This window comes from Neofelis nebulosa, chromosome 8 (assembly GCF_028018385.1).
Source record: "Neofelis nebulosa isolate mNeoNeb1 chromosome 8, mNeoNeb1.pri, whole genome shotgun sequence".
NCBI classification, from domain to species: Eukaryota; Metazoa; Chordata; class Mammalia; order Carnivora; family Felidae; genus Neofelis; species Neofelis nebulosa.
In genome coordinates, this window is record NC_080789.1 from 104,559,354 (window position 1) to 104,584,552 (window position 25,199).

Genomic DNA, 25,199 nt, shown 5'->3' on the forward strand with positions numbered 1-25,199 from the left:
TTCTTTCTTCCTCTCTCTGTCTAGGAGCCCATGGGCTTGAAATAAAAGGCAGAGTGGTAGCTTAGGAAGAACAGTGTGGGCTCAGCCCAGCACCGGCCAGGAAGAGGAGCAGGGTGGTAGCAGGGAGGGCCTGACTGGAGATGGAGAATGAGGGAGAAAGAGAATGGAAATGAGCAAAACCAGGGCCCCATTGCTTATAGCTCTAGAATAAGAAAGGTCCCCTCAAGGGCCCGGTTTCTTAAAGAACAACTGCTCTGTGCGTGGTAGAGCATGGGCGGGTGCCGGGGGGAAATGGAGCTGAGGGGAAGAGGAAGCTACAGAGGCTGTTGTTCAGACTTACTGGGAAACAAATGGGGTTACCAGGCACAGTGAAACTCCTGTACGTGTCACCCCACTGACGTCATGGTTTCCAGAGAGCCCCTCAGTGGGCAATAGGACAAGCAGAGGGAGCGTGGTTCCAGGGCAACAGCTAGGAATTTGGGGGCTGGAGTCCTGGGTTCTAATCCGTGCTGCATATAATAATAATAGCTAGCATTTATGGAGCACTTACTGTGTACCAAGGACTATGCTAAACACCTCACATAGATGATCACATTTTATCTTCCAAACAAGCCTGCAGCATAGGGTATCGTTATTATCTCTGGTACAGATGAGGACGCTGAGGAATGAGCAGTTGAATGACTCACCCAGAGTTTCACGTATCTTGTGACAGACCTGGGTTTGGACCCGGGGAGTCAGACTCCAGAGCTCTTGTCTGCCTGCCAAACAACAAGGCCTGCTGACCTGCTTCCTCATGGGGAAAGTCAAGGTGCAGGGGACAGGTAGGGTGCACTGGGTGAGGCTGATGTTCTCTCCAGCCTGGACTGTCTGATTTGGGGCTCATGCCTCACCTACACACAAAAAGATCCCGCTCAAGTAATGCAGAGTGCCAGACTCCGGGGCCAAGCACACACGCCAAGTGTGCGTGAGTATGTGTATGTGTAGGACAGGTAAATTTGTGTCCTGCAACCCTGATGAGACAGGAGAAGAGAATCAGAACACACAGCAAGGTCAGTGCAAAGTCTGTAGGAAGACCTGTAGGTTAGACTTAGGTCAAAAGGGCAAAACCAAGATCCAAGGGGTCTAGAAAATTCTTCTCAGTGCACCTGTATTGTGCATCCAATAGCCTTTGGATTTCCCTGATCTTTCCTCCAGGTTACATAGCCACAGCCTCAGACCCACCTGGCCAAATGGGCTAGTAAGGAGTCCTGGCTCTGGGAGGAGGACAGTGGCTCCCCATGGTCTGCCACCCCCCCCAACACATGTGTCTTCTTTGCAGGCCCAGCAACCATGGCCCATTACAAGGCCGAGCAGGACGACTGGCTGCTCGTCTACCTGAAGTATTTACTCTTTGTCTTTAACTTCTTCTTCTGGGTAAGTGAATTTTGCACACACGTCCCCTTCCCCAGCGGAGTGAGTCAAGCCACCTTTGTTTTTGTTGTGAGTCACCACTCTGGTTGGTTTCTTCCAAATCAAAGACCACCCATGGGCAAATTCTGCCTACTTGAAAGCAAACATGTACATTTGCTGCTGAGGGGGAAGAAAAGAATCTGGTCTGCAGGTTGGCGTGGAGTCCTACCACGTGGCATCTGAATGGAGGATGCATGAGAACAACATGGAGTGTTGTGCTCCAGCCCACTGCACAAAGGGTCCGGCTCTTCCTCCACAGCTAACTTGTTGCACCAGGGCTTTGTGGGAAATGTGCGTGCCTGAAACAATTGCTTGTTTTCCACTGAAGCCCATTTGCCTCTCCTGGTTAACTTTCTCCAGGCCTGAGGCCGGTGTGACGGCAATGGCCTCTATAGTGACTCGTGTCAGGAAGCCGGCCCGTGGAGGTCTTTCAGGAGGAGCGGGTTCTGTCCACTTGAGGCAATTATTGGAGTAATTGGGAGCAGAAGACCATCAGTTCCCCCAAGTAGCCAGACACTGGAATATGTGTACTTTGTATCACAATCTCACGAAATCTGGAGAGGCAGAAGGGTGCTTAAGAGGCTAAGCAGGCTTTGCTCGGCTCTGCTGCTTACTGATGGTGTGGCCTCCGGCAAGCCACTTAACATCAGCGAGTCTCTTTCCCCAGCTACAAAACGGGGAATCGTTTCCAGCCGCTTGGGAGTTGTTAAAAACAAGACAACAGGCCCCAAATGGAGGTACTTACACCAAGCCATCATGTCACCAAACCGAGACTTAATTATGGTCAATTACGGTCTCAGCTCTCCCAGAAATGGCATCCTAAACTAGTCAATCGGGAATCGCCTGATGAGCACTAGTTACGTAGTCTGCCTGATAGATCCCTGCCTTCCCCTGAGGGAAAGTAACCTTGCAATAGCCAGCCTGCTTTTTTGCCCAATATAACATCCTTGTTCCTGCTCCCTTCTGGGTATAAAAGTCTTTTCTTTGGTGCAGGTCCTCAGAGCTCCTTCCTGTCTGTTAGATTGGATGCTGCCCGGTTGGAAGCAACTTCTGCTCAAAGAAACTTTTAAAATGTTTAATATGCCTCAGTTTATCTTTTAACAGTTCACTTAGCAGATGCTCTAAAACTATATGTTAAGTGCTTAGCTCAGTCTCTGCACATAGAGGGCATTCGATATGCAATATTTTGGGTATGTTAGATGCAGAAAGCCTGAAAATACCACCAGATCAACCTGCTGATAAAACAGAGCTGAGTTTCCTTATTACCCCAGGAAGCGATGCTCTCCCTTGACAGAGTCTTAGAAACATCTCAGAAAGACAAAGGCAAAGATAGGTTATATCTATGTTTTCAGGGTCTTCCATTAAGACTAATGAAACTGCCTAAAGTGGGGCAGTGCATTAAGACACTGCAGGATCGTGACACATAGTAATTTAGGATTGTTGGGCACAGCAAGTTGGAGAGCCTTGGAGAGTAGACAGTCATTTGATGCTATCTGTTAAAAAGTCGAACAATTTGATGTTTGTTTAAATGTTTTCTGCAAAGTTCCTTAAATGAACAATGAACTTTTTTTACTTGCAACTTTTATCTTCCTGAGCAAGAAAGCACTATTCCTGGAATAGTGAAGCTGTATTGAGGAAGACAGTGGAATAATAAAGCCACGCTGATGTGATCAGTAAGCTGTGTGGGTGTAGATAGTTTTGATTCTCAGAGATAAATCCGATAGAGTGCTTGGGATTCTTGCTGAGTGAGGGGTTTTTTTTTCTTTTAAGAATGTTTTTCCTGAGCATAAAGGTCTATGTCTCCACAACCGATAATCCCTAAAATACTGAAAAGTATAAATAAGAAAATAAAGATTGCCCATAGCTCACACCATTAGGTCCCTAGAGATGCTGTAACAAGGCATCATGAACTGAGTAGTTTCAAACAACAGAACTTTATTCTCTCACAGCTCTGGAGGCTGGAAGTCCAAAATCAAGGTGTCATCAGGGCCACGCTTGTTCTTAGAGGCTGGGTAGAATCTTGCCTTGACTCTTCCAAAATTCGGGTGGTGACCTGCAATTTTTGGCATTCTTAGGCTTGCAATGTCCTGATTCCGGTCTCTGCCTCTGCCATCCCATACTGTTCTTCCCATTCATAGGTGCTGGGGTTAGGACTTCAACAAACCTTTTGGTGGGGGGACACAATTCAACCCATAATACTTCTCATCCAGGGATGACCACTGTTGACACTCCCCCTAGACTTGGCCCTGATCAGGACAGGAGATGGTGGTGACCTACAGTATGGGGGTGACAGTGGGGATCAAATATTTGGAGAGAGTCAAGGGACTTGGGAGGCAAAGTTAGGTCATTAGCTGGCTGAGGGGGATTAAAATGTAACCCTTGAGTAGATGGTAAAGCTCTTCACCTCAGCAGTAGACTAGAAAGACAAGCTACTGGGCATCAGATGGCGAGGTCAGTTGTAGGCACGGTGAGTCTGAGTTGCCAGGAAACATCTGAGGAGAGATGCTCCATGGGAAGTTGGCTTATGGGTCTGGATCATTCCCACCCAGCTGGTGGCTACAGCCACAGAAACAGGTGAGAACCCCCAAAGATAGCATGGAGACTGAGAAGAGAGGCAAGAATGAGATGTAAAACGTCCCAATGGTCAGGAGTGGGTCTGGGTTCAACAATGGCCCCTGTTTGCCCTGACTGAAGGAGCTTCTGAGATGTGGGACTCATGGAGAGCCCCAGGCAAGGAGATACCCGTGGTTCCCCAGGGAAGGCGGAGGAGAGGCTGTCAGAGCCGTGGGAGGAAAACTGGGAGAGACAGAAGCTGGAGATTGGGAGGGCTGGGCTGTGCTAAAGGGAGAAGACACATCAAGTATTTTAAGGCCCAGAAAGTGGCCATCAGGTTTGACCACACAGAGTTTACTGGTGGCTGTGGTGAGAGTACTCTGAGGAGAGTAGTGGCAGGAGGTGAGGGGCAATGAGGAAGTGGGCACTCTGTGTAGACACCACCTGCTGGGCACCAGGAGAAGAGAGAGGGCAGTAGCTGGCAGGGACCGAAGGCTGTTGTGAGGTGCTCAGTGCAGAGTATCTTTGGAAGGGCCCTGACATTGCACATCCTGCCTGTGACCACCCTCAGGGTCCCCTCCATCCTGAGTGGACTCAGAGTCTGTCTGTTTGGTGCTGGCATTCCTTTGGGAGTGGTAGGGAGAGGGACGTGGGGGTGGCAGCACAGGCAGATGGGCAGCAAGCGTGTTACCAGAGCAGCTACCAGTGAGGGGGAGCTTCCCCCATATAGATCTCCCTGCTTTGGGTTAAAAATACCCCTGCCTGGGGGCCTGGCTGGATGTGGACCAGCTTCCCGGGGACCCATTCAGCCAGGCCTCATCTGCCTTATGACAGATGGTCAGTTAAGGGATATCCAGGCCTCAGTCTCCAGCCCAGGAGCATCCTGGCATTGTCCCCTGGACCCACTGCCATGTCCTTAGAAGTAGATATGGGACAGACTGCTGGCCCGTCTCCTCCCACAGCAGAGCACAACATCATGCATTTTGCAGTGCACAAAGTCCCTGGGAATTTACCAGAATTCCCTAGGGAGGGGGCCGTGTCAGGGAGGGCCCCTTCCCTCGAGAGAAGGATCCCCCCACTACACACAGCCCAGAGTCCAGCAGCCGGCCCCACACCTGAGCCCCTCTCCTAAGACACATAGCAATGCCGTTGTCTACACCGGCCACCACTCCCACCTCTTCTGCCTTCCTCTTAAGACTCTAATGCCGAGAGCCAGGGAGGGTCTTCAGAGAGCAGCCAGTCTGCTGTCCTCTAAGCCCCTTGCTACCACCAGCACCACCATGCAGACACAGAGAGCGAGCCCAGACAGCAGCAACAGGTTGTTCTTGCGAGTATGATTGGGGTGAACACTCAAACTTCCTTTCTCCCCCAGAACAGTGTTCCCTCCCCATACATCACCTTGCCACACTCTGTCCAAATTCAGCACAGAGAGGATCAGGAAGCCTTCCTCATGGTGGTTTATGATGCCTAGCCCTTGTGAGTCACTGCTGGATAAAGACCTTCCTTGGGTTATCTCTTGCGATCCCCCAACCAACCATGATGGTCGGTATCACCATTATCCTTGGGCAGGGAGCAAGCTCACCCAGTTCAGAATCTTGCACAAAGTCCTCTAATGGTGACACCCAGGCATTCTGGCCAACAATAACAACAGTCAAAAACTCCATCCGCAGTGTTTAACAAGTACTGGGCAAGGCACTTGGAACAAATCAGTGACGGAGTCCCTAGCATGCATGGTACTTACTATGGAGGCTTCCTCTGTGGAAGCATCATTCTGTGTAATCTTCCCGGTACCCCTGCACCCCTGAACAGCTCTAGTAGAAGCCCCACTTTGCAGAGGGGGGAGCAGTTTGCCCAAAGACCCAGAGCTGGAGCCCAGCTCTCTTTCACCTCTAAACCTATGCGCACGGCCCCCAGCTCCGAGTCCTACACTCTCCTACAATGTCTTTGGGGCATCTGTGGATTAGTGTGACAATAGAGCGTGCTGGGAAGACTCAGGCTCAAGATTGGGTTCAGATTCAGATCTTATTTATTTGCCACGGGACATTAGTTGCTGTGGACTGAATTGTGACCCCTGAGAATTCATATGTTGAAGTCCCAAACCACAATGTCCCTGTATTTGGAAATAGGGCCTTTAGGAGGTAATTAAGGTTAAATGGGATCAGAAGGGTGGGATCCTAATCTGATAGGATGGGCAGCCTTACCAGTAGAGGAAGAGAGAGATCTCTCTTTATAAGCATGCACAGAGGAAAGGCCATATGAGGAGGGCAGGGCAGGGCATCCTTACCAACACTGAATCAGCCAGCACCTTAGCTTGGGACTTCAGTCTCCAGAACCGTGAGAGATAGAAATGCATTTCTGTGGTTTAAGCCACTCAGCTATGTATTTTATCCTCGTAGCCTAAGCAGACTAAAAGGTTAGGCAAATCACTGAATCTCACCAAGTCTCACCTTTTTTTCAGACACTCAGTGGGAGTGTCAAGCCCTGTAAGAATTAAAGATGAATATTTGGAAAAATAGCATAGTTTCTGACATACTTGGTGCTCAGCTAGAATATGTAGCTATTTGAGGAGACTAAGGGACATGCCTCATCAGTTAGAGCTTTCTCTGTTCATAGCACTGGCTTTAAGACTTTGGGGATCATGATCCATGTAAGAAACAGACATAAGCATAAGCAATGACTATGTGAAGAATTGTTCGTAAAGCCAAGCTTACCTTTACTGTGTGCAGTGCACTCTGATATTTTCTCTTCTGCCTTGTGTCATTTTGTTTTGTTTTGCTTTGTAGTGCAGGTTACAATCCACCAAATTTATTTCACAGCCATAATGGGTTACAGTCCAAAGTTTCAGAACCCAGAGCAGCAGGATGGTGAGAGCGGCCCCCGCCTCCACCCTGGCGTGGGCAGGACACAGGTGCCAGTGGCCATGAGCCAGGCCTGGGGGGTCTCAATGAGACTTTAAACCCAGTCTCCCCGCCTCCCAATCAACTGTGCCATGGTTGCAAAATTTGAAGGCCGTGAATCAGTTTACACTCTGCATTGATTCTCACAACCACTCTTTAATGTCTCCATCCCTGTTTTGTAGAGGTGAAATGAGGCTCACGTGGTTGGCAGAATCTTATGTGAATTCTGGGTTTTCTGACTCAAAGTCCAGTGTTCTTCCCATCTGCAGAGACCACTGACCAATAATCACAGCCTTAGACCCGCTGCTCTGATGCTTCCTCGGAACCCAAGATGTCCCCAAGGTTTAAGGTTGCACCTGAATTGGGATGTTACGATGGTATGGGCAGGCATGCAGATTGTGAAGGATATAAGCAAGACTTCAGAAGTGCCCCACTAGACACCCACATCCTGTGCCTAAGCTTCACCGTGCCTCTGGCCCCCAGGCCTGCAACACTCAACCCACACCTGATCCCCCCATCCTTCAGCGTCTCCCCATCCCTGATTCCACCCCCTCCCCCTCTTGCATTTGATTGGGGCCATCTCATGGGGCAGAGGAGACCCCTTGGATGTAGCTTTGGGTCAGGAGCCAAAAATGCCAACACTTTTATGCCTCCTCCCTGATCCTAAAAAGATAATGTGATCCTGGCTTCCCTACATGGTGCCTAGGAAATGCTTTTCTTCCCTCCCATTTCCTGCATGGCTCCCTATAGCTCCCGTCATCCCTGCAATGTTGTTCCCTAATTTATTATTTTAATTAGCTGCTTGGCTGTGTTAATAATCAAAACCTTCCCAGCCTCCCCGGAGCTATGCCTCTCCCGGAGAACAGGAGAAGAGCCGGCTGCTCCCGGAGCTCTGTGCTGCCCCGGGGTGTTGTGTGAGGCATTGGTACTTCCCTTGGGGACCAGTGAGGCTTGGCCTCCAGGGGACCCTTGGGATCCCTTAGGGGGGACATGGGCCAACATGGGAGGCAGAGATGGTGGAAGACTCGTGCCCCGGCCAGGGGAGGGAAGTGAGGTGACTTCAGGACATCTCTCTAGGACTCCCATGGAAGGCCTAGAAAAGAAGAGCCCCAGCTCACTCTCCTGCTGAGGGTAGAGAGCCCTTTACCTCCACATCATCGTCCCACTGTACGGGCCTTTGCCTGCCTCTCAGGACATGTCATCTGTGACAGAACAGGTGAGGGGTCCCATGGCTGGTTTTTCTCCTGCTCCCCTTCTTAAGGTGCTAAAGTTACAGGACCCCCCCCCCCATGGGGTTGAGGGCATCCCTGCCTCTCTGTGCGGTCAGGGTCTGCTCATACATTTGACAGGGATGCACATTTGGTCTGCACGGGGCCTGTGGGTGAGACCAGTCACAGAGGAAGCCTGTGGTGACAGCCCTGAGTAACGTGGCTTGCTTCATGGGCAAAGCAGCTTTGTGTGGATCGACAGCCCAGCTGGCAAAATAGGCACTAAACTGGCCAATAAGGTTCTTGAATTCTAGTCCCCACTTGGCCCCTGGCTACTTACAGGACCTTGGAAAGTCACCTCTCGAGGACTTTATATATAGAATATAAAAGGGACTAGACTTGACTCTTCTGCCTGTTCCACCCTCCCTCCCCCTCCTTCCCTAAGGAGTTACCAGGCACTACCACGTGTAGTGCTCTGCTGGGGATACTAAGATGAGGAAGATTTAACCAAGAGGCTACAAGGGAGACCAAGTGATGAACACAACAAATACACTGTGACACGTGTCACTCTAGAAGCCCGTACAAGGCGTGGAAGCAGCAGGGAGCACAGAATGACTTGTGAGACGGGGGGCAGATTCTGAGCTGGGTTTGAAGAAGGAACAGGTAGTCTTATGTTCTCTCCCAGCTCCAGCCCCCAATACATCCCACGATCTCTGCTCTTGTCATAAAGGTAGACTGGCTTGGGGAAAGAGGGAAAGTAGTGCTCTGATTTACTTTACCAAGGGATCTTTAAAACCACAGAACCAAGAAAAGAGTGGATCAAAGTAGAAAGCGGCCTTTAGCAGGACAAGCCTACCCTTGAAGATTCAACTCAAACAGAACTGGCACTGAGGCCATGGGAATGTGGGGTGACCTGGGAGAAATGCCTGCCTGGCACTGGGGAGTGTTGGTCAGGTCATTAATCAAGCTGAGGCCAGATACTGGAGGGCCTTGAGCCCATGCTGGAGTCTGGGCTTGGTGTGCTGGGTGCTAGGGAGCCGGGGGCAGTTTTTCGGTGGGATCAGCCCTGGAATCATGACACACTTGCTTCTGGGTTGAGCAGGGGCCAGGAGGCTGATGATACACGGGTGGGGAGGTAGGGAGCCAAAGCCAGGGCGGTGCATTGAGCTGGGTGGGAGAATAGATGGGGACTGGCATACAGCTTCCCTGGGAGGAGAGAGAGGAGTCCATAATGACCTTGGGGGAGGGGGGGTGGATTCTGGTCTGGGTGGTGGTGCATTGATGAGACTGCCCAGGGCAGAAAGAGTGGAGAAGGCAGGTGTGGGCTCTACACGGGCGAACGCACATTCAGCTCAAAATCCTGTCCAGTCCAGTGTGGAGCTGGGCACCCAGGAGGCGCCCAGCAAACATAGAAATGAACTGCAGGGCCACCCCGTGTGTTTCCTGCCTCCCCGTGCCATGGGCTTCCCTCCCACTGAAGGCAGAAAACTCTACTGCCTGGGGGACCCTTCTCTATTGGGAGCCCCACAGTCCTGGCCCCTGCTTCGCCCCACCAGCCCTTCCCCCAAATCCCAGGACAGAAACGTTTCAGTAGCCTGGCAAAGATAATCCTGCAATTACTTTTACACTCTCTGCCTGATGTCTGTCAGGGCCCAGCCATGTGCGGTTGCTCAGGCTAATCCTTCTGAGCATGTGATGACCTGAGCAACTTTTTGGCAATATTTCTTTTCTATAAATGGGAAGTTCCTAAAATTACAAGGCATCGGTGACCTGCCATGCCCCTCCTGGACTGCCGGTGTCCTCATTGGCAAGAAGACTTCACCCTCTGCAGGGTTTTCTAGCTAATCGGCTACAGGCTTTGGTTTTGAAAAATGTAGTTAATATTCCGCAGTTTCTGTAAAGAGCCAAATACTGTTGAATCAACTCTATGCAAATAGCTGTTGAAATAGCTCATTGGGATCAGACCTCTCCCTGCCCCCTGAACAGTCCTCTCCGTTCCCCTTCCACTGCTCTTCCTGCTGATCTAGGCAGTCTCCCCAGGGCTTGAGTGAAAGCCATGAGCCACTGGTCCAGAAGCATCTTGCTGGAGGAGTATTGGCAGAAGGTTGTCCTCTGGTACTTATGGGGACATTTTACCCACATGGAAGAGACCTCAGAGATATTCTCATCCAGCAGTGCCATTTTCCAGGTGAAGAAACTGAGGCTTAGCCAAGTGAAGTGTCTGGTACACAGTCACATGGTTAGTCAGGGGCAAAGCCAGGGCTGGAACCTCGGTCTGCTGATCTCCCAATACCCCTCTGGTGACCTCCTCCAACATTTAGCAGCTTTTACTCTTCTGTCCAGATGCAAGATTGTTTTCTCAAGAGCTGACCAAGCCCCATGCAGGAGACGCCCTGGAGGACTTGAAACCCTCTTGATCCTGATGGCAAATCCCTCTCCCTGTCCCTTGCAGACTAACTTCTCTACCAGATGTGACACCTCAGGGTGTGGGATGGGGGTTAGTGTCCCCATTGACTCAGAATCACATTCTTATTTCTTCTGGACGTCAGAACGAGTATGAATTTGTTTTCCAGACCTTAATCAGGGGCAGTGGGTCCCTTCAGATGGCTTCCAGGCCCTCCCTTGTGGCTGGGGACCCTGCTGCCACCCTGGCTCACTTGTGGGCTCTCCCTGCTTTGCAAGATTCCAGCCCTTTCTGTGACTGGCAAGAAGAGCTCTGGAAGAGAACAACCCTCCATTAGTGGGATCAATACTGCTTGTCTCCCATGGCTGCATTTCTTAGAGCCCCCCACTCCTTCTCCTGGGAGCCCCATGGTTTTTTGTTTTGTTTCGTTTCGTTTCGTTTTTTCATAATAGGACTTTAAATCCCTTCGGATTGAAAACTGCTCCTTACCACCCCACCTTCAACCTCAAAGCTTCTACAGAAGCAAACACCCTCACATAGACAGGGAAGAGGATAGGGTTCAAGTCGGGAACAAATGTCAAGAGCTCTCTAGGCAGCTACGCCCAGGGGTGGGGCCCAAAGCTTCCAGGAAGCAGCACATTCAGTGGGATTCAGCACAGCGCCACCTACTGGAGGAGAGGGACAGGACACTCTGACCCTCCATTAAATAGGAAACCTACAAGGTGGTTTTTTCTCCCAACCACCTGGGAACTTAATTAAATATTCATGCCTAGATCCCACTCCCAGAGATTCCATTTGGCCTGGGGTGTGACTTGGGTTTTGTGGAACTCCCAGGTGATTGTGCAGCCAGGCTGAGAAATGCCACCTTATCTGGGTGTGGAGGTGGAGGAGGCCTCAGAGACCGTTCTCACCGGGTCTCATTGCCTGCTACAGGATTAGACATCAGCCCCCAAACCTGACTACATTATTTTACATGGATTACCATTTCTCTGGCCAAAGTGTCCAAAGCTTTTTATCAGATTTTCAGTGGGTTCCGTGTCCCCCAACAGATAAAGTGTCCCTAGTCAAGCCCAAATGTGCCCAGATGTGTGGTCCTAAGTCTGATTCTCAGCCTGTGGGGTTGACAAACCTAATGGATAATGGATAGTGTGTATATTTCTATAAAGAGACTACACCCATTAAAAGATCAATGCAAAGTGGTCACATTGACTATCTCAGGCTGTTCAGAATCTCTTCCTGGCACTATCATGTGCCTTTGATTAATAAAAAATGAGAAATGAATTATTACTTAATTAATGCACTGTGTATGGTAGGCAAAAGCCTTCAAAACGTGAGATCCACAGGAAAAAGTAATCAAAGGAGTCTTTGGTGATTATAGACTGGGAACCACTAGTCTTTTATAACCCCCCCTTATTTGAGATATGAAGAAACTCAGGCTCAGAGAGGTTAAGGGACTATCTTTAGGTCACACAGCTAGTTATGCAAAGCTGGGACCCTCACCCAAGCCTTTCAGTCATGCTGTAGGGGGCAGAAAGAATATGTGCAGGATATTTTGCTGGAAACCCTCACTTGACACAACTTCACTGACCCAGACTCAGGAAATTCCTCATTGGTCATGGAGGTTGTATGGGCCAAAGATAGCCTACATGCACAAGGAATTTAAAAACCTATTGTAGTCCAGGATTTCACTGAATCTAAGATACCATCAATTGTGAGGTACACCATTGTTTTCTGTACCAGTAAGACAAAGTGCTGCCAAGTATAATCATAAGATGCCATTAATCATAAGATGCATCTCAATTGTCGGGATGTTAAAATGGGGGCGGGTAGGACTGTGCATTGTGGAATTAAAGAAATGGGGCACGTTAGCCTCTCCCATGCCTTTCGGAGTGGCCCAGCTGTGTAATGTTCTTCTACCTGTTTCTCTTACCTCCTGGAGGTGCCAAGGAGGAGAAAATGGCACTTGGAAGGAAACAGATATATTTTAAAAGCGAAGTGAGTAATACAGCAGGGCCCGGCCCAGTCTGTGGAATCTGAGGACAGAATCCCAGACTGGCCTTCAGAAAACCTGGGTTTGAATCTCAGTTCTGAAACCTTCCAGTGGTGTTATCTTGAGTACATTCTTATTCTCTCCAAGCCTCAATTTCTTCATCTGCAAAACAGAGATCATATGTGCCCCACCCCCCGCCCTATCCTCACCAAACTATTGCAAAACTTAGAGGGGAAGATGGTCAGCTGAATGGTGTACCTGCCTCCGGCATGGTGATTGCTGAGAACCACCTTTCGCTTGCCCCGCTGATGTCTGTGGCTCCCGAGAATGGACACTTTGAAGTGTCAGGGTGGGTCCTGCAGAGTCGCTCTGGGGCAGATGCCAGCACCTTAAGGACGAGCTTCCATGGACCGAGCCAGTGGGCCTTGTCTAGCTTTTGACACCCCACCCATCTGAGGAAGAGAATGCACTGTTAAATGAGGAAGGGAGACTGAGGGCCAGACAGAAGTCCCCCTTCCCAGGAACAGAAAGCAGAGATGGTCAGAGGTCCCAGGGGCCCTGCCCCCACCAACACCCTAATACCGCCCCGTCCGGCACCCTGGGGACACACATGCACACACAGGCTTCTGCTGAGCATACAGGTCACAGAAACGGTTGTTCAGCCTCTGTGCAGAAAGAACCCAGTGGGAGAGCCACCTCAGTTGTATTTCCCAGGTACCCCTTCCTAGGGAGACATCTGCCTGACCTGCCAGTCAACAGTGTCCTGTCCCTGTACCCTTCTCCGGGCCAGAAGGGAATGGGACAGTTAGCAAAGAAGAAATGTCTCCCAGTCTTCCTGCTGGTCCAGACCAACCCCATTTGTGGAGAATGCATCCATTCAGTGGTGGAGACACCATGCTCAGCCTTCAGTCCAAGGCTCTGAGCTCTCGTCCTGGCCCTGCCCCTAACTGCCCCTAACCAGCAGCAGAGCCTCCAGCAATTGACCTTTCCTCTGTGGGCCCCAGTTTTGTCACCTGTAGATAAGAAGAAATGAGATGAGAAGCCCCAGGGTGCTCCCCCCATGGGCACGTGTAAGCCTGAAATGGGGTACATAGGAAAGTGCCCCCCTGGGAAATGTGCACCAACCCAAGGAGCACTGGGGGAGGAAGGACACAGGGCAGCTGGGAATCAGGGAAGTGAAGGGACCCAGACACATTGCTTGTCCCATAATTGCAGCCATCTCCCCCACATCCACTGGGGACACAATAGGCCCTAGGAAGGGCCTAGGAAGGGTACCTGGGAAATACAACTGAGGTGGCTCTCCCACTGGGTTCTTTCTGCACAGAGGCTGAACAACCGTTTCTGTGACCTGTATGCTCAGCAGAAGTCTGTGTGTGCATGTGTGTCCCCAGGGTGCCGGACGGGGCGGTATTGGGGTGTTGGTGGGGGCAGGGCCCCTGGGACCTCTGACCACAATGTGGTAAGAAGTACAAAATTGGGAGTCAGACTCAGATTCAAAATCTGTTCCTGCACCTGCCTTAGATGTGTGACCATGGACAAGTCTCTGAACCTCTCCGTGACACAATTTCCTCATCTGTGAAATGGGTAACCAAACTGTTGTCTCGGGCTCTTCGAAGGACTCAATGAGATGGTGACTAAAAAGCGCCTCAAACGTGGTAGGCTCTCTATCGATGGCAGCTGTGGAGCCCTCGGGGGCCGCCTGCCCTGACCTGGGCTTTCCTGCAGGTGGGTGGGGCCGCCGTCATGGCCGTGGGCGTCTGGACCCTGGTGGAGAAGAGCGGCTATCTCAGCGTCCTGGCGTCCAGCACCTTCGCTGCTTCCGCCTACATCCTCATCTTCGCAGGGGCCCTTGTCATGGTGACGGGCTTCCTGGGCTTCTGCGCCATCGTCCGGGAGGACAGGAGCTGCCTCTCCACAGTGAGTGCCCAGCCCCCACACGTCCCCCCATCGGGCTCCTGTGCCGAGAATCCCCTGCCCACGCGGTAGAGGTCCCTGGAATCAGAGAAAGACGGCTGCCCTCGGGTCTGGTGTTGGCCGAAGTCTCCAGGCTCTTAGCACCTACGCCAGTCTCGGTGGCTGCTGCTGCTGCTTCTCCCCTCCCTGCCTTTCCTCCCTCCTCCTCCTCCTTCCAGATTTCATCATACGGTGCTTCTCAAAGATACGCAGAAATGAAAAGGGTGTGATAAGGCAGCCCCTGTCCCATCACCCAGACTCCACAACTACGTTCTCCTCTTTCATTGGTTTCCTCCCTACTTCCTGCCTCCCCACCCGCCTTGGCACCCAGACACCGTGTCATCTGTAATATTTCACTGCATCCCCCTAGAACTGAAGGATCCTTCTTCAGAAAACATGACAATACCTTTCTCACACCTAAAAACAATTATTAGTCATTCCTTAATATCATGAAATAACAAGGCAGTTTCAAATTTCCCCAGTTGACTCAGAAACTGTTTTTGTTTTTTCAGTTTGTTTGAACCAAAACCTAAATTAGGTCCATGCATTAAGATTAAGATTGGGCTGGGGCTCCTGGTTGGCTCCTTCGGTTAAGCATCTGACTTCGGCTCAGATCATGATCTCACGGTTCACAGGTTTGAGCCCCTCGTCAGGCTCTCTGTTGTCAGCACAGAGCCTGCTTCGGATCCTGTGTCCCCCTCTTTCTCTGCCCCTGCTCCGCTCGCACTTTCTCTCCCAAAAAACAATTTTTTTAAAAATTAAGGTCGGGCAGTTTGTCTCTTGGGTCTCTTTCAGTCTCTCAGCAATACCACCTTCCTCTCTCTCTCTCTCTCTCTCTCTGTCTTTCTCTCTTTCTCTCTTTCTCTCTTTGCTTAGAAATTATTTGTTGAAGGAACAAGATCATCTTTCCTATGCTTTCTCCCAGTCTGGAATTTCTGATGATATCCTTGTGACGTGTTCTCCAGGCACTTGAACCTAGAAGCATGATCAGATGTAGGTTTGATTGTTTGGGCAAGAGGATTTCACGGGTGGTGGTGTGGGCAGCACAAGCTCCTTGAAGCCGGGAAGACTGTCCATCCATAGCCGGTTCATCGTGTCAGGAAAGAAAACCAGGCAGGACTGGCAGGGGCAAAAGCCACACCCACCCCCTTGCTCCCAAGGACACTTTGCCAGGGTAGGCTCCCTGGCACCTGGGTGACATCTCCCCACTTTTAATCTCCTGAGGACCAAGCTCAGTGGGAGCAGGGGAGGCTACAGAACACGTGGACTTAGCAGGAAAGGGCCAGAGCCAGAACCAATCCGAGGCTTAGTGAGAAATCAGGTTGAGCCTGAATGGAATCAGGTCACAGGACGAAGCCTCGAAGGGCTGTGCTCTCCCCACCCTGCTTCCCCATACCCTTGTGCATCCAACCAAGGGAGCAGGAGGCAGTGGAGGGGCCGTCCCCTGAAGTCACTCTCACCAGCGGTGACCTACTTTTTCAGCTTTGGATACAAAAGCGCCTGTGCACAGGCTCCACAGGATGGCTCTCCCCTGCCTAGAAAAAGTCTTTAACTCTGCTCTGAGGGACAGCCTGGAGCCAAGGTGCAGGTCACATGGATGGTGGCACACCAGTGGGGTGAAGTCCCACAGGGGACCAGCCATCAGAGCGTGGGCTGTGACGTGAGCCGTCCTTCCAGCAGTGGGACAGGTGCACCATGAGCCAGCCCCACACCTGCCAGCCATCCCTCACGTGGCCTCGCATGAGTCCTCATAAGCCTGCTGGACATCCCTGATCTGATCAGCATTAGCCGAATGAAGAAGACACGGGACATGACCGAGTGACTGGGCATGTGATGCGGCCCAGGAGTAGGTGCCAGCCCTTATGGGGACCAGTGCAGCTGGGCCCAGAGGAATCCTGATCCCTCCATTCTCAGGGAGTCCACCTTTGCTCTGCTCAGCCCTTTAGGAAGTGAGGCCTTCAGCTGGGCCCCGGGCTTCAGGCTGGGCCCTCTGGCCCGCAGAGGCAGGCTGCTGAGCTGGGTCATCACCGGCTGCCCCTTCCTAACACCAGCTAATCTTGTGGAAGAAACAGGACTCACCTCTCCAGCCCAGGAAGGAAGGTAGAGGCCCTCACTTGGGAACCTTCCTTCTCACTTGGAGCCATCTGTCTTGGTACCATAGGAGCTCCTAAGACCATTGGTCCCCTACAGTCCAGGGAGACAGCCCCCTGCATTCCACCCCAGCGTGCAGTTATAACACAGATGGGCATGGCTCTTTGAGAGCCACCTCCCTCTGTCCTTACAACAGCCTCCCTGCAAAGTCAAAATGCTCATGAACTTTCTGTGCACCGAGTGCTGTTCTAAACACTGCTGAATTTAGCTCACTTAATCCTCACCCAGCCCTATGAGGTGTTTACTCTTATGGTGTGCATTTTACAGGTGAGGAAGCTGGGCCACAGAGGGGTTAAACAATTTGCTGGAGACCATCGCGTTAGTGAGCAGCTAGGTCTGGCTCCCGGGCCAGTGCTCCCATTCAGAAGGCATTGTTCACCCCACCATGCAGATGAGCAAGCTGGCCCTGGAGATGTGGAATGAGTAGGGTCTGGAGCTGAACTGGGGAGGCCAATCTGTTAGAATTGCCGCCAAGAATCCCCATCACAGGGAGGCCAAGCAGGGTGGGAGGCAGAGGCACGGGAGGCAATGTGGGCAGAGGGACACTCCATTCTCCCTACCCGTGGACGTCAGCACAGAGCATCTGTCCTGTGATCTCAGAGATCTGAGTGGGCACAGGAGGGAGCACCCTGCGGGGCCCAGACAGAATACGGCGGCAGGAGTGGCCCCTGCTCTCATTATAGTATGGAAATAGCAGTGTGTGTCAGAGGATGCCTCATGTGGAAGGGAACTTGAGGGACATCAGGTCCCTTCCAGAGGTTCTGGTCTAAAGACACTAGACTGGGGAGTATGGGCATTGATGGGGGATACTCAGCTTTATTGACTTCTCTGGAGAGCGGCCCAATCATAAGAGCTTTTGGCATTCTCAAAGACCCAAAGGAAAGCCTGAGGGTCAGTAACTGACAGCATTCTGATCTGTGAGCCACACACCACAGGCCCCTCTTCTTCACTCCTGTCTTTTTTTTTTTTTTAATGTTTATTTATTTTTGAGACAGAGAGAGACAGAGCATGAGCAGGGAAGGGGGCAGAGAGAGAGGGAGACACAGAATGTGAAGCAGGCTCCAGGCTCTGAGCTGTCAGCACAGAGCCCGACGCGGGGCTCGAACTCACGAACTGTGAGATCATGACCTGAGCCGAAGTCAGACGCTTAACTGACTGAGCCACCCAGGCGCCCCTTCACTCCTGTCTTAATACCATCCATTAGCCAGGCCTGTCCCACCCTCCAGGCTGAGCCCTTAAGAAAATTGATGTCTTCTAGCCTCCAGTCACAGCCCACCTGGAGGGCACCAAGCTCCACAGCCAGGGCTGGGCGGGGAAGACGTGGGGACTTCTGGAAGGCCAGGCTTGCCTGTAGGACGGTGCACATCTACCTCTTGGCTCGCCCTTCTGAGCTCCACAGGGTCAACAAGTTAGAGGTTTTCTCATCCCCCTGGGCCTCAAGGCAGGGCTGGGAACACAGGGACTGCTGGACGGGCTGGTGCTAGATGCCCTCCTTCTTCTCAGCCCCACCTTCCGCCCCACCCCCCCCCCCCCCCCCCCGCCCCTTGCCTGCTCTCACTTTCATCCCAACAGAACTGACACAACACCTCTGACCTCTGTGGTCCACCATGCTAACCGGACACATCACCAGCCCAGAAGTCTAGGGGTGTGAGCACAGCACTGTAGCAAACAGCAAACCTTGAAGCCTGGAGTCTTCTCTCTTTGCTTTTCCCTGATCCCCCACCCCCACTGAAAGAACCAAAGACGGAACCATCCCAAGGACAGAACACAGGTGAAGCAGTGCTTCTGAGTAACCCACATTCTGGCCTGTCAGCCCCGGAGTTATTGAGCACCTGACTGTTTAACCAAGAAGGTGGCTGAGACATGCGGGAATTTCTCAACCCAGGCCCCTCTTTGGAGGCAAGCGACATGGTTAAGGCAGTTTCAAAGTGTTCTGTGGTTCCCGGAGGCTCCTTGCTGCTCTCATTTCATTTTTTCACTTCCTTATCTAACTTCCTTTTGAAATCTTTCATCAGCTAATGGCTGAAGGAGACTCCAAAGGAGAAATGCAGCAAGTCTAGCTCTACACAAAGTGGTCCCCAAAGAGAAAAGGGAAAGACGAAAGACCAGGCATCCGAATGATGTGCGTCCAGCCTGGACCAGGAGGAGGGCAAGGCCAGACATCAAACGCTCCCTGAGAACTTTGCGGAGTGGGTGGTCCAGCTCACACAGTGCCACGTCCTTCCTGGTCCAGGCCCTTCCTCCTGGCACCTCTGCAGCCCCCAAAGTCACTTTCCCAAGAAGGCAGCACTTATCAGGGACGGGAATAGCACATCTTTGCGGGCGCTGAAATGCCGACCGGCGTGGTGTGGAAAATCAGTAGAGGGGAAAGAGAATGAGGTTTAAATTATTCACACCAGATCTTCTGTTTCAGTGAAGGCTGCATGAGGGAGCCAGATAATTCAGGCCAGCTCAGCCTAAGGCCGATGGCCGGGACAGATGCTACCCTGATCAAAAGAAAGGGGTATTTTTAGAGTTTTGAATATGGGCTCTGAAAACTTTTGTATCTTAAGCCACATGAAGATTATGATGGATAGCTCAGGATAAACGGGTCTTTGTGAGGGGCTCTTTTACATTTAGGGGATGGATTAAAGAGTAAGAAGTGCTAGAACCAATTCTTGAAAACGAGGAGACCCCAGATTGCAGTTTGGAGCTGGTTGTCCAGGGCAGTAAGGTCTAGAATTAAGGACTGGTTCAAAAACAAGTTGTAGCGCTGCCTGCCCAACTTACTCTGGGACTCAGGGAAGTCACTCGGCCACCCCTGGCCACTCCTATCCCTGTCTTTATCTGGGGGTAAGGTATGTGGAGAATGAGAGAGCATTCTGAGGCTTAGGAAATAAGTCACCACATTATGTAAAGATCATAAAATGTGGCTATAATTATCGTTTACATCACCATCACCATGACCAAGCTCCTTTGAGAAGGAATCTAAATAAATGGAGTTATTCTTAGGGCCATGACTCCCAGGGTCCCTACAACTTCTTCCTCAATAGAAGCTGGGAATGGAGGAAGGACCCCACTGCCCTGGCGGGGGTGGTGGGCAGAGCCGGGGTGGGGGTTGGGATGTTGACTGTGTGTTCCCATTGCCCATTTCTCAGCCTCCCATTACCTTCGTGTTCGTCAGCCGCCCAGCCAGAATGGTCATAGCCTCATCCGTTTGGTAACACTTTGACCTTTGAGTCAGCTGCCCAAATGCTTCAAAAGAATGGATCTTGCAGCCAGGGCTTTGAGAACCCCAGCCCCTCTCGATCAGAACAAGAGAGCCTTTCCTGGTCCTGTATGGTCTGGTGCAGTGGAGGCAGGAAATGGATAAGAGGACTCTTGCCAAGGCTCTTCAGGAAGTCAGGAGTCTGCTTTGAGGCAAGAGGGCTGTTCAGGAGACCCATACAGTCAGCCTGGACCCTGCCTCTCCCAGCTGGGTCCTGCTGGGTTCATTCGGGAAAGGCCTATTGTGTGCCGGACAGCCACAGCTGCCTGGTGGAGTGTGGCTCCTCTTCCCCTCAAGACCTCAGCAAGTCTTTCCCATCAGCTTCCTTCTCAATGGCCTTACTTAGTTCAGGGGCTATGCAGGAGGGACTGCCAGGTACCTTAGACATGAACCCTCCACCCATCTCCTTAGCCAAAGAGAAAGATAGACTTGCCTAAGGTCACATAGCCAGGAACTGGCAAAGCCCAGTCAACACCCAAGTCTTGATCCAGGGCCCTGTTTACTGTCCCAGGCCAGCCTTGCACACCACCCCCCCCTTTTGGATGCTTCCAACACAGGAAATGGGCACTTGCCTTTCTTGTGCTCCAGGACCTATGGTTTGCATTCCAGGTGAAAAGGGAAGCATTTTGAGATCTGGGGTCAGTTACCCGGCTGCTGTCACTTGATCCACGCAGAAGTGAAGGTCAAGCTTCAAGGTGCAGGCAGTGTGGTAGAAAGCAGCTCTGTTAGTGCACGAAAGAAATTTTTTTGGCCTATTTGGAGAAAGTTCAACTCAGTTATGTGCAGGTAGATGATCACCCCGTAGTGGGGGCTCTCTGTGTCCCCCACCCCAGCTGTGGCCTGAGCAAGGCTCAGAGCTCAGAGAGAGAGAGTGTGTATACCGTGCACGTGTGCGTGCATGCTTACATGTCTGTGTGTTTCTGTTGCAGGAGGACAGGGGATGGTTGCTAAACAGCATCTGTTTGCATCCCAAATCCAAGAGCTTAGCTCAGGATCACTGCCTCTTTGTCATTCGGTTCCTGCTTCCTTTCCTTAGCAGATTCTGAGTTTAGCCACATAACAGAAGGAGACATGCTAGATAGTCCCTCTCACCTAAGGAGGCATGGTCCGTGTGTGCCCTGATGACTGTGGGCACGGGTGATCTGAACCCCAGATAGCCCTTCCCAACTTATTTGGAAGGCTGTGCCTCCATGCAGCTGTTTCTACTTTCCCAGTGACCTTTCCCTCCCACTGGTGTTAAATTGAATCTTATTCCACAAGCACACACCCAGTAAGGGGCCTAGAAGTGGGCTGGCAGCTGAGGAAAACTGATCCCAAGTGGATGGTCTCCTCCTCCCGAGGCCCCACCCAGGGAGCTGCTGAGGCTGTTGTGGGCCGTCGGTACTATCCTGTTCTGATGAGGTTCGTTCCCCGACCCTCCCCCCAGGAGCCACCCACTTCCCACCGATGAGGTGAGCTTTCTGAGCCACACCCCGTTCCCATCTTGGAGTAGTGGCACGCCTCGGAGTCGCAGCCACCCTGTGTCCCTGGGATGGGGACGGGAGTGATGGCTGGATGGCTGTCTGGACATGCTCCTCCTGGGAAGTCCCCCCCTCCACGGTGACATTCGGTGCCCTTCTCCGTCTCCCCACACATCACACTGAGGTTTTGGGGGAGTTTGCAATCCATTGAAAAATAAGGCCCAGGAGGCAGAGAGATGGCAGTGAAAGGTCATCTCCACGGCTAACAAAGGTGATTGGAGCATGTGGCTTTATAGCTGCAGCTGGAAGCCGTAGCAGCCCTTCAGCTGTGGTTGAGATCGGGGTACACACCTTTCTAAGAACTGCCTCATTGTACTTGGCACATGGTGGAGAGCAGAGAATGTGGCATCCTGAGGACAGGCTGGCCCCGAGGTGAAGGAGGAAGGCCCCCTCAGCAGATAGGACAGGCAGTGAGTAAGGAGAGGAGCCAGGGTGTCCCTCTAGCTGTCCCTGCAAGGAAGCAGGAGGCCAGGACAGAGGAGGCAAGGTCCCAACACTGCACAGACTGATGAAACTGGCACCAAGACATTTTTCCCATCCAAGCCCTACACTTTATGCAGAAGGCCCAGAAAGGGTGAGTGATTCGCCCAGGGTTACACAGCATCTTGTCACAGAGGCACACTGGACCCAGACTCCCAGGCCAGGGCACCTTGTGTAACACCCCTTTTCTCTGACCAGCACCATGCTAGGCTCAAGATGCACCTTTCTCAGGCTGCAGTGGATTTAAATGATCACTGCCTACCTGTAGCAGCAACTTTCTAGATGGGACAGGTTTTACAGCCACTTAATTCCCTCCACCTCCTCCCTGCAGTTTCCTGCAACTCATTCTCCATGTGCCATCGATGGGGCTGCCATCAACCTCAACAAGCATTTCTAGCACATTCCCAGAATTTTTGCTGGGCACAAGGCAGCATAAGAAGGGAAGACATGATTGGGCCTGCAGCCCAGTCCTTGGCTTGGAGTCTAGTAAGGAACACAAGACACCTGTATCAAAAGACGGAGAACCCTGTGGGTGGTTTCAATTCCTGTTTCCATCTGGTCAGAGCCTCTGACCTCTCTGAGCCCCAGGACTTTTCCTAACATCCAGGCTTGGTAGGGATTTCTCCTGCTCAGCCTTCCCTTCTTCCCCATTGCCAGCCCTGTCCTTGAATTACCACTGCTGGGAACCCCATCCCCAGTTGCCTCCTTGGTTCTACCCTGGCCCCATGCACTATCTCATTTGCCTGCGAGCTGTACCACATTTCTCCCACAGCCTGGGAGAAGACACCAACAAGGGACATCAGGTCCTTCCGAAGGACAGCAGCAGTCGGACATTTCCCCCATGCCCAAATCCCTCAGGCATCCCTAGGCCGTGGCCCCTGAGAGGAGTCTGGCCCTCCTTCTGGCAGCCAGCAGGCCAGGCCCCTGCCCCTCTGGATCCTGCTGTCTTAGCCCATCGACCTGAACTCCCAGCAGCCCTAGCCTGAAATCTAGTGGACTCCTGTCTTTGGCTCATAGCTGTAGGTTCTGTTCCCCTCCTGACCCCACCCCCACCCACAATGTGATCTTTGGACCCCAACACTTTGGCTTGGACTTTGGACAGCCTCAGCTGCATTCTCTTGATGTGTCCCTTGAATGCCTCCTGCCTCCCCAGGCCCCACTGTCCTCAACTCTCCCATCACTGATTCGACCATCTTTCACTACCCCAGCCCTGGTCCACTCTTCTGCTCCCAGTCCCCTGGGCCAGAACTGAACATTAACTTCTGACTTCAGTCAGAACACATACTAGCATCCTCTGCACAGCCTGTAGAGCACGACTAGGTGGAGTGCCAGCTGGCCAGGGCTGTGAGCCCTGGGCTGGGGCTCCCCGGGGTAGAGGTCACCTTCATCCTTCCAACAGTGACATCTTGTTACAGGAATAACTTGAGGCTCTCAAGCCCACATCCTCTCTTCTCTGCAATAACAGTCCGGCAGCTGCACCTCTGAGTCCTGACCGCCTCCAGCCACTGGTTAATTGCCAGAAAATAATGCACCCTGAGGTCATTGCCGCTTAAACAGCCTCAGCTGTTGGCAGCTCCCTGATCCTCCCACAGCATGCCGCTGTAACCCTCTCATACACGGCCAAGCTAGGACCTCGGGCTGCACTCTTCTCCCTGCAATTTTTTTTTTTTTTTAATTTTAGGGAGAGAGAGAATCCCAAGCAGGCTCCACACTCAGCACAGAGCCCAACATGGCTCAATCCTATGACCCTGGGATCATGACCCGAGCTGAAATCAAGATTCAGACACTCAACCGACTGAGCCACCCAGGCACCCCTCTCCCTGCAACTTAATGTTGGTAGCATCTTGAGTCTCCTCTCCTTTTCTGCCACACTGCTCTGAGAAGGGGCTGGTGCCTCGACTCCCACCCCTCACCCCAGCCCATTCTCACCTTCCTAGGCACCAAGCCTTCTCAGTTTTCCATCTCTGGCTTAGTCTCCATCTCTGATTATGCAGAATAGTAGAGGGGGTAGTGGAGAAGAGCTTCAGCGAGGTTCCCTCCTTTGTGGCAGAATCAGCCCAGTGAGGAATTCCGGAAGTCCAATCGTAGAAAGTTCTTAAAACGTACTGCAAGGAAGGCACCAGCCGATGCTGAGCTACCTGGGCTCATCACGTACCAGTGAATCTGCCTCAGAAACTTTACTTGGAGCTCAGCTTGCCCCCATGCAGTATTAGCCCATCTGAAGATGCAATTTCTAATTAATCCCCTTAATGTCACAATGAGATATATTTCCACAAAGCTCCTGCAGAACCTCTCATTAAAAAACGTATTGGTTTGGTTCAGAGAGTACTGTGCTGTTCCAGCTTTGCTTTGGATCTATAGTTCTAGAAAATGTCCAACTTCAGTTCTAGTTCAAACTGTACCATTAAAGAATTAAAGAAAAAAAACTTTGGTAGATGGTACAGAGGGAAGATGAATGTTTGGGTCCCGTTCTTTATTACCAAACTGGTTTCTTGTACATTTAGGGTTCACTTTGGCATATTTCGAAGTGGCATAGTTCTTCTGGGGAACTCTGGGGATAGAGGCTATAAGAACTTTTTTTTTAAGTCTCATTGCTGGTTTCTATCAGACCAAGACTAAGTAGTTGCTTCTGGAAGGACTGGGGGCAGCCCTGAGTGCAGGGGCCAGCCAGTCACAAAAACCAAAGTTGGGCTGGAGGTCAGGGAGGAGTTAGGGCAGGGTGGGTCCAATTCACACCAAGGTGCCCAGGGACTGTGAAGACAGAACAAGATATAGGTCAGAGCAGGAGGGCAAACAAGGATCAAAGGACACACAGTCCTGGGGAGCAAGACAATCATGTGACCCTGGAGTCTGACAGAGGTTCAGAAAGAAGGATGTTGGCAATGAGGTCACGGTCAGGAACTTCTGGCACAGAGAGGGCTTTGGGGAGACCTCCCCTAAGCTGCGATTTGATGGCTAACAGCTGTGCAACACAGACACAGTCCAGGCAGCGAGTTCCAGGCAGGGGCACAGAGGGCAAAGGCGGGGAGGCCCAAGGCTTCGCTTGTGTGTAGGGCCCTGTGCGCGCGCGCACACACACACACACACACACACACACACACACACACACGGGGAGTGCTGCACAGCTGTGCAGACTCTAGGATCTGATGAGGCTAGGATCCCCCTAACCACAGCCACCCCAGGTGCTCTCAGGGAGCCCACCCACCCAGCCATCTGCTCTGTAGTGGGCACGACAGCACCCAGCAAGTAAGTGCACAGAGTTATGCCTCTGGAATCCCTGAGTTTGGTTTCTGGACTCAGCTGGACTCAGCCATGCTCTTGCCATGTGACCACAAACGGCTTCGCCT

The 25,199-nt window shown here is 51.8% G+C and overlaps 1 protein-coding gene across 5 annotated transcripts in view; it reads left to right on the plus strand.

The window, feature by feature from the left end:
* Window positions 1–25,199, plus strand: part of TSPAN11 (tetraspanin 11) — a 71,767-nt gene that overhangs the window by 27,519 nt on the left and 19,049 nt on the right. For all 5 annotated transcript variants that reach the window (XR_009265960.1, XM_058744010.1, XM_058744011.1 and 2 more), the window contains exons 2-3: window positions 1,319–1,413; window positions 14,227–14,418. Coding sequence is in view for 4 of the 5 variants with exons in the window: in XM_058744010.1 (XP_058599993.1) it covers window positions 1,330–1,413; window positions 14,227–14,418 (276 nt within the window). In the remaining variant the exon portion in view is untranslated. The remainder of the gene's footprint in view (window positions 1–1,318; window positions 1,414–14,226; window positions 14,419–25,199) is intronic.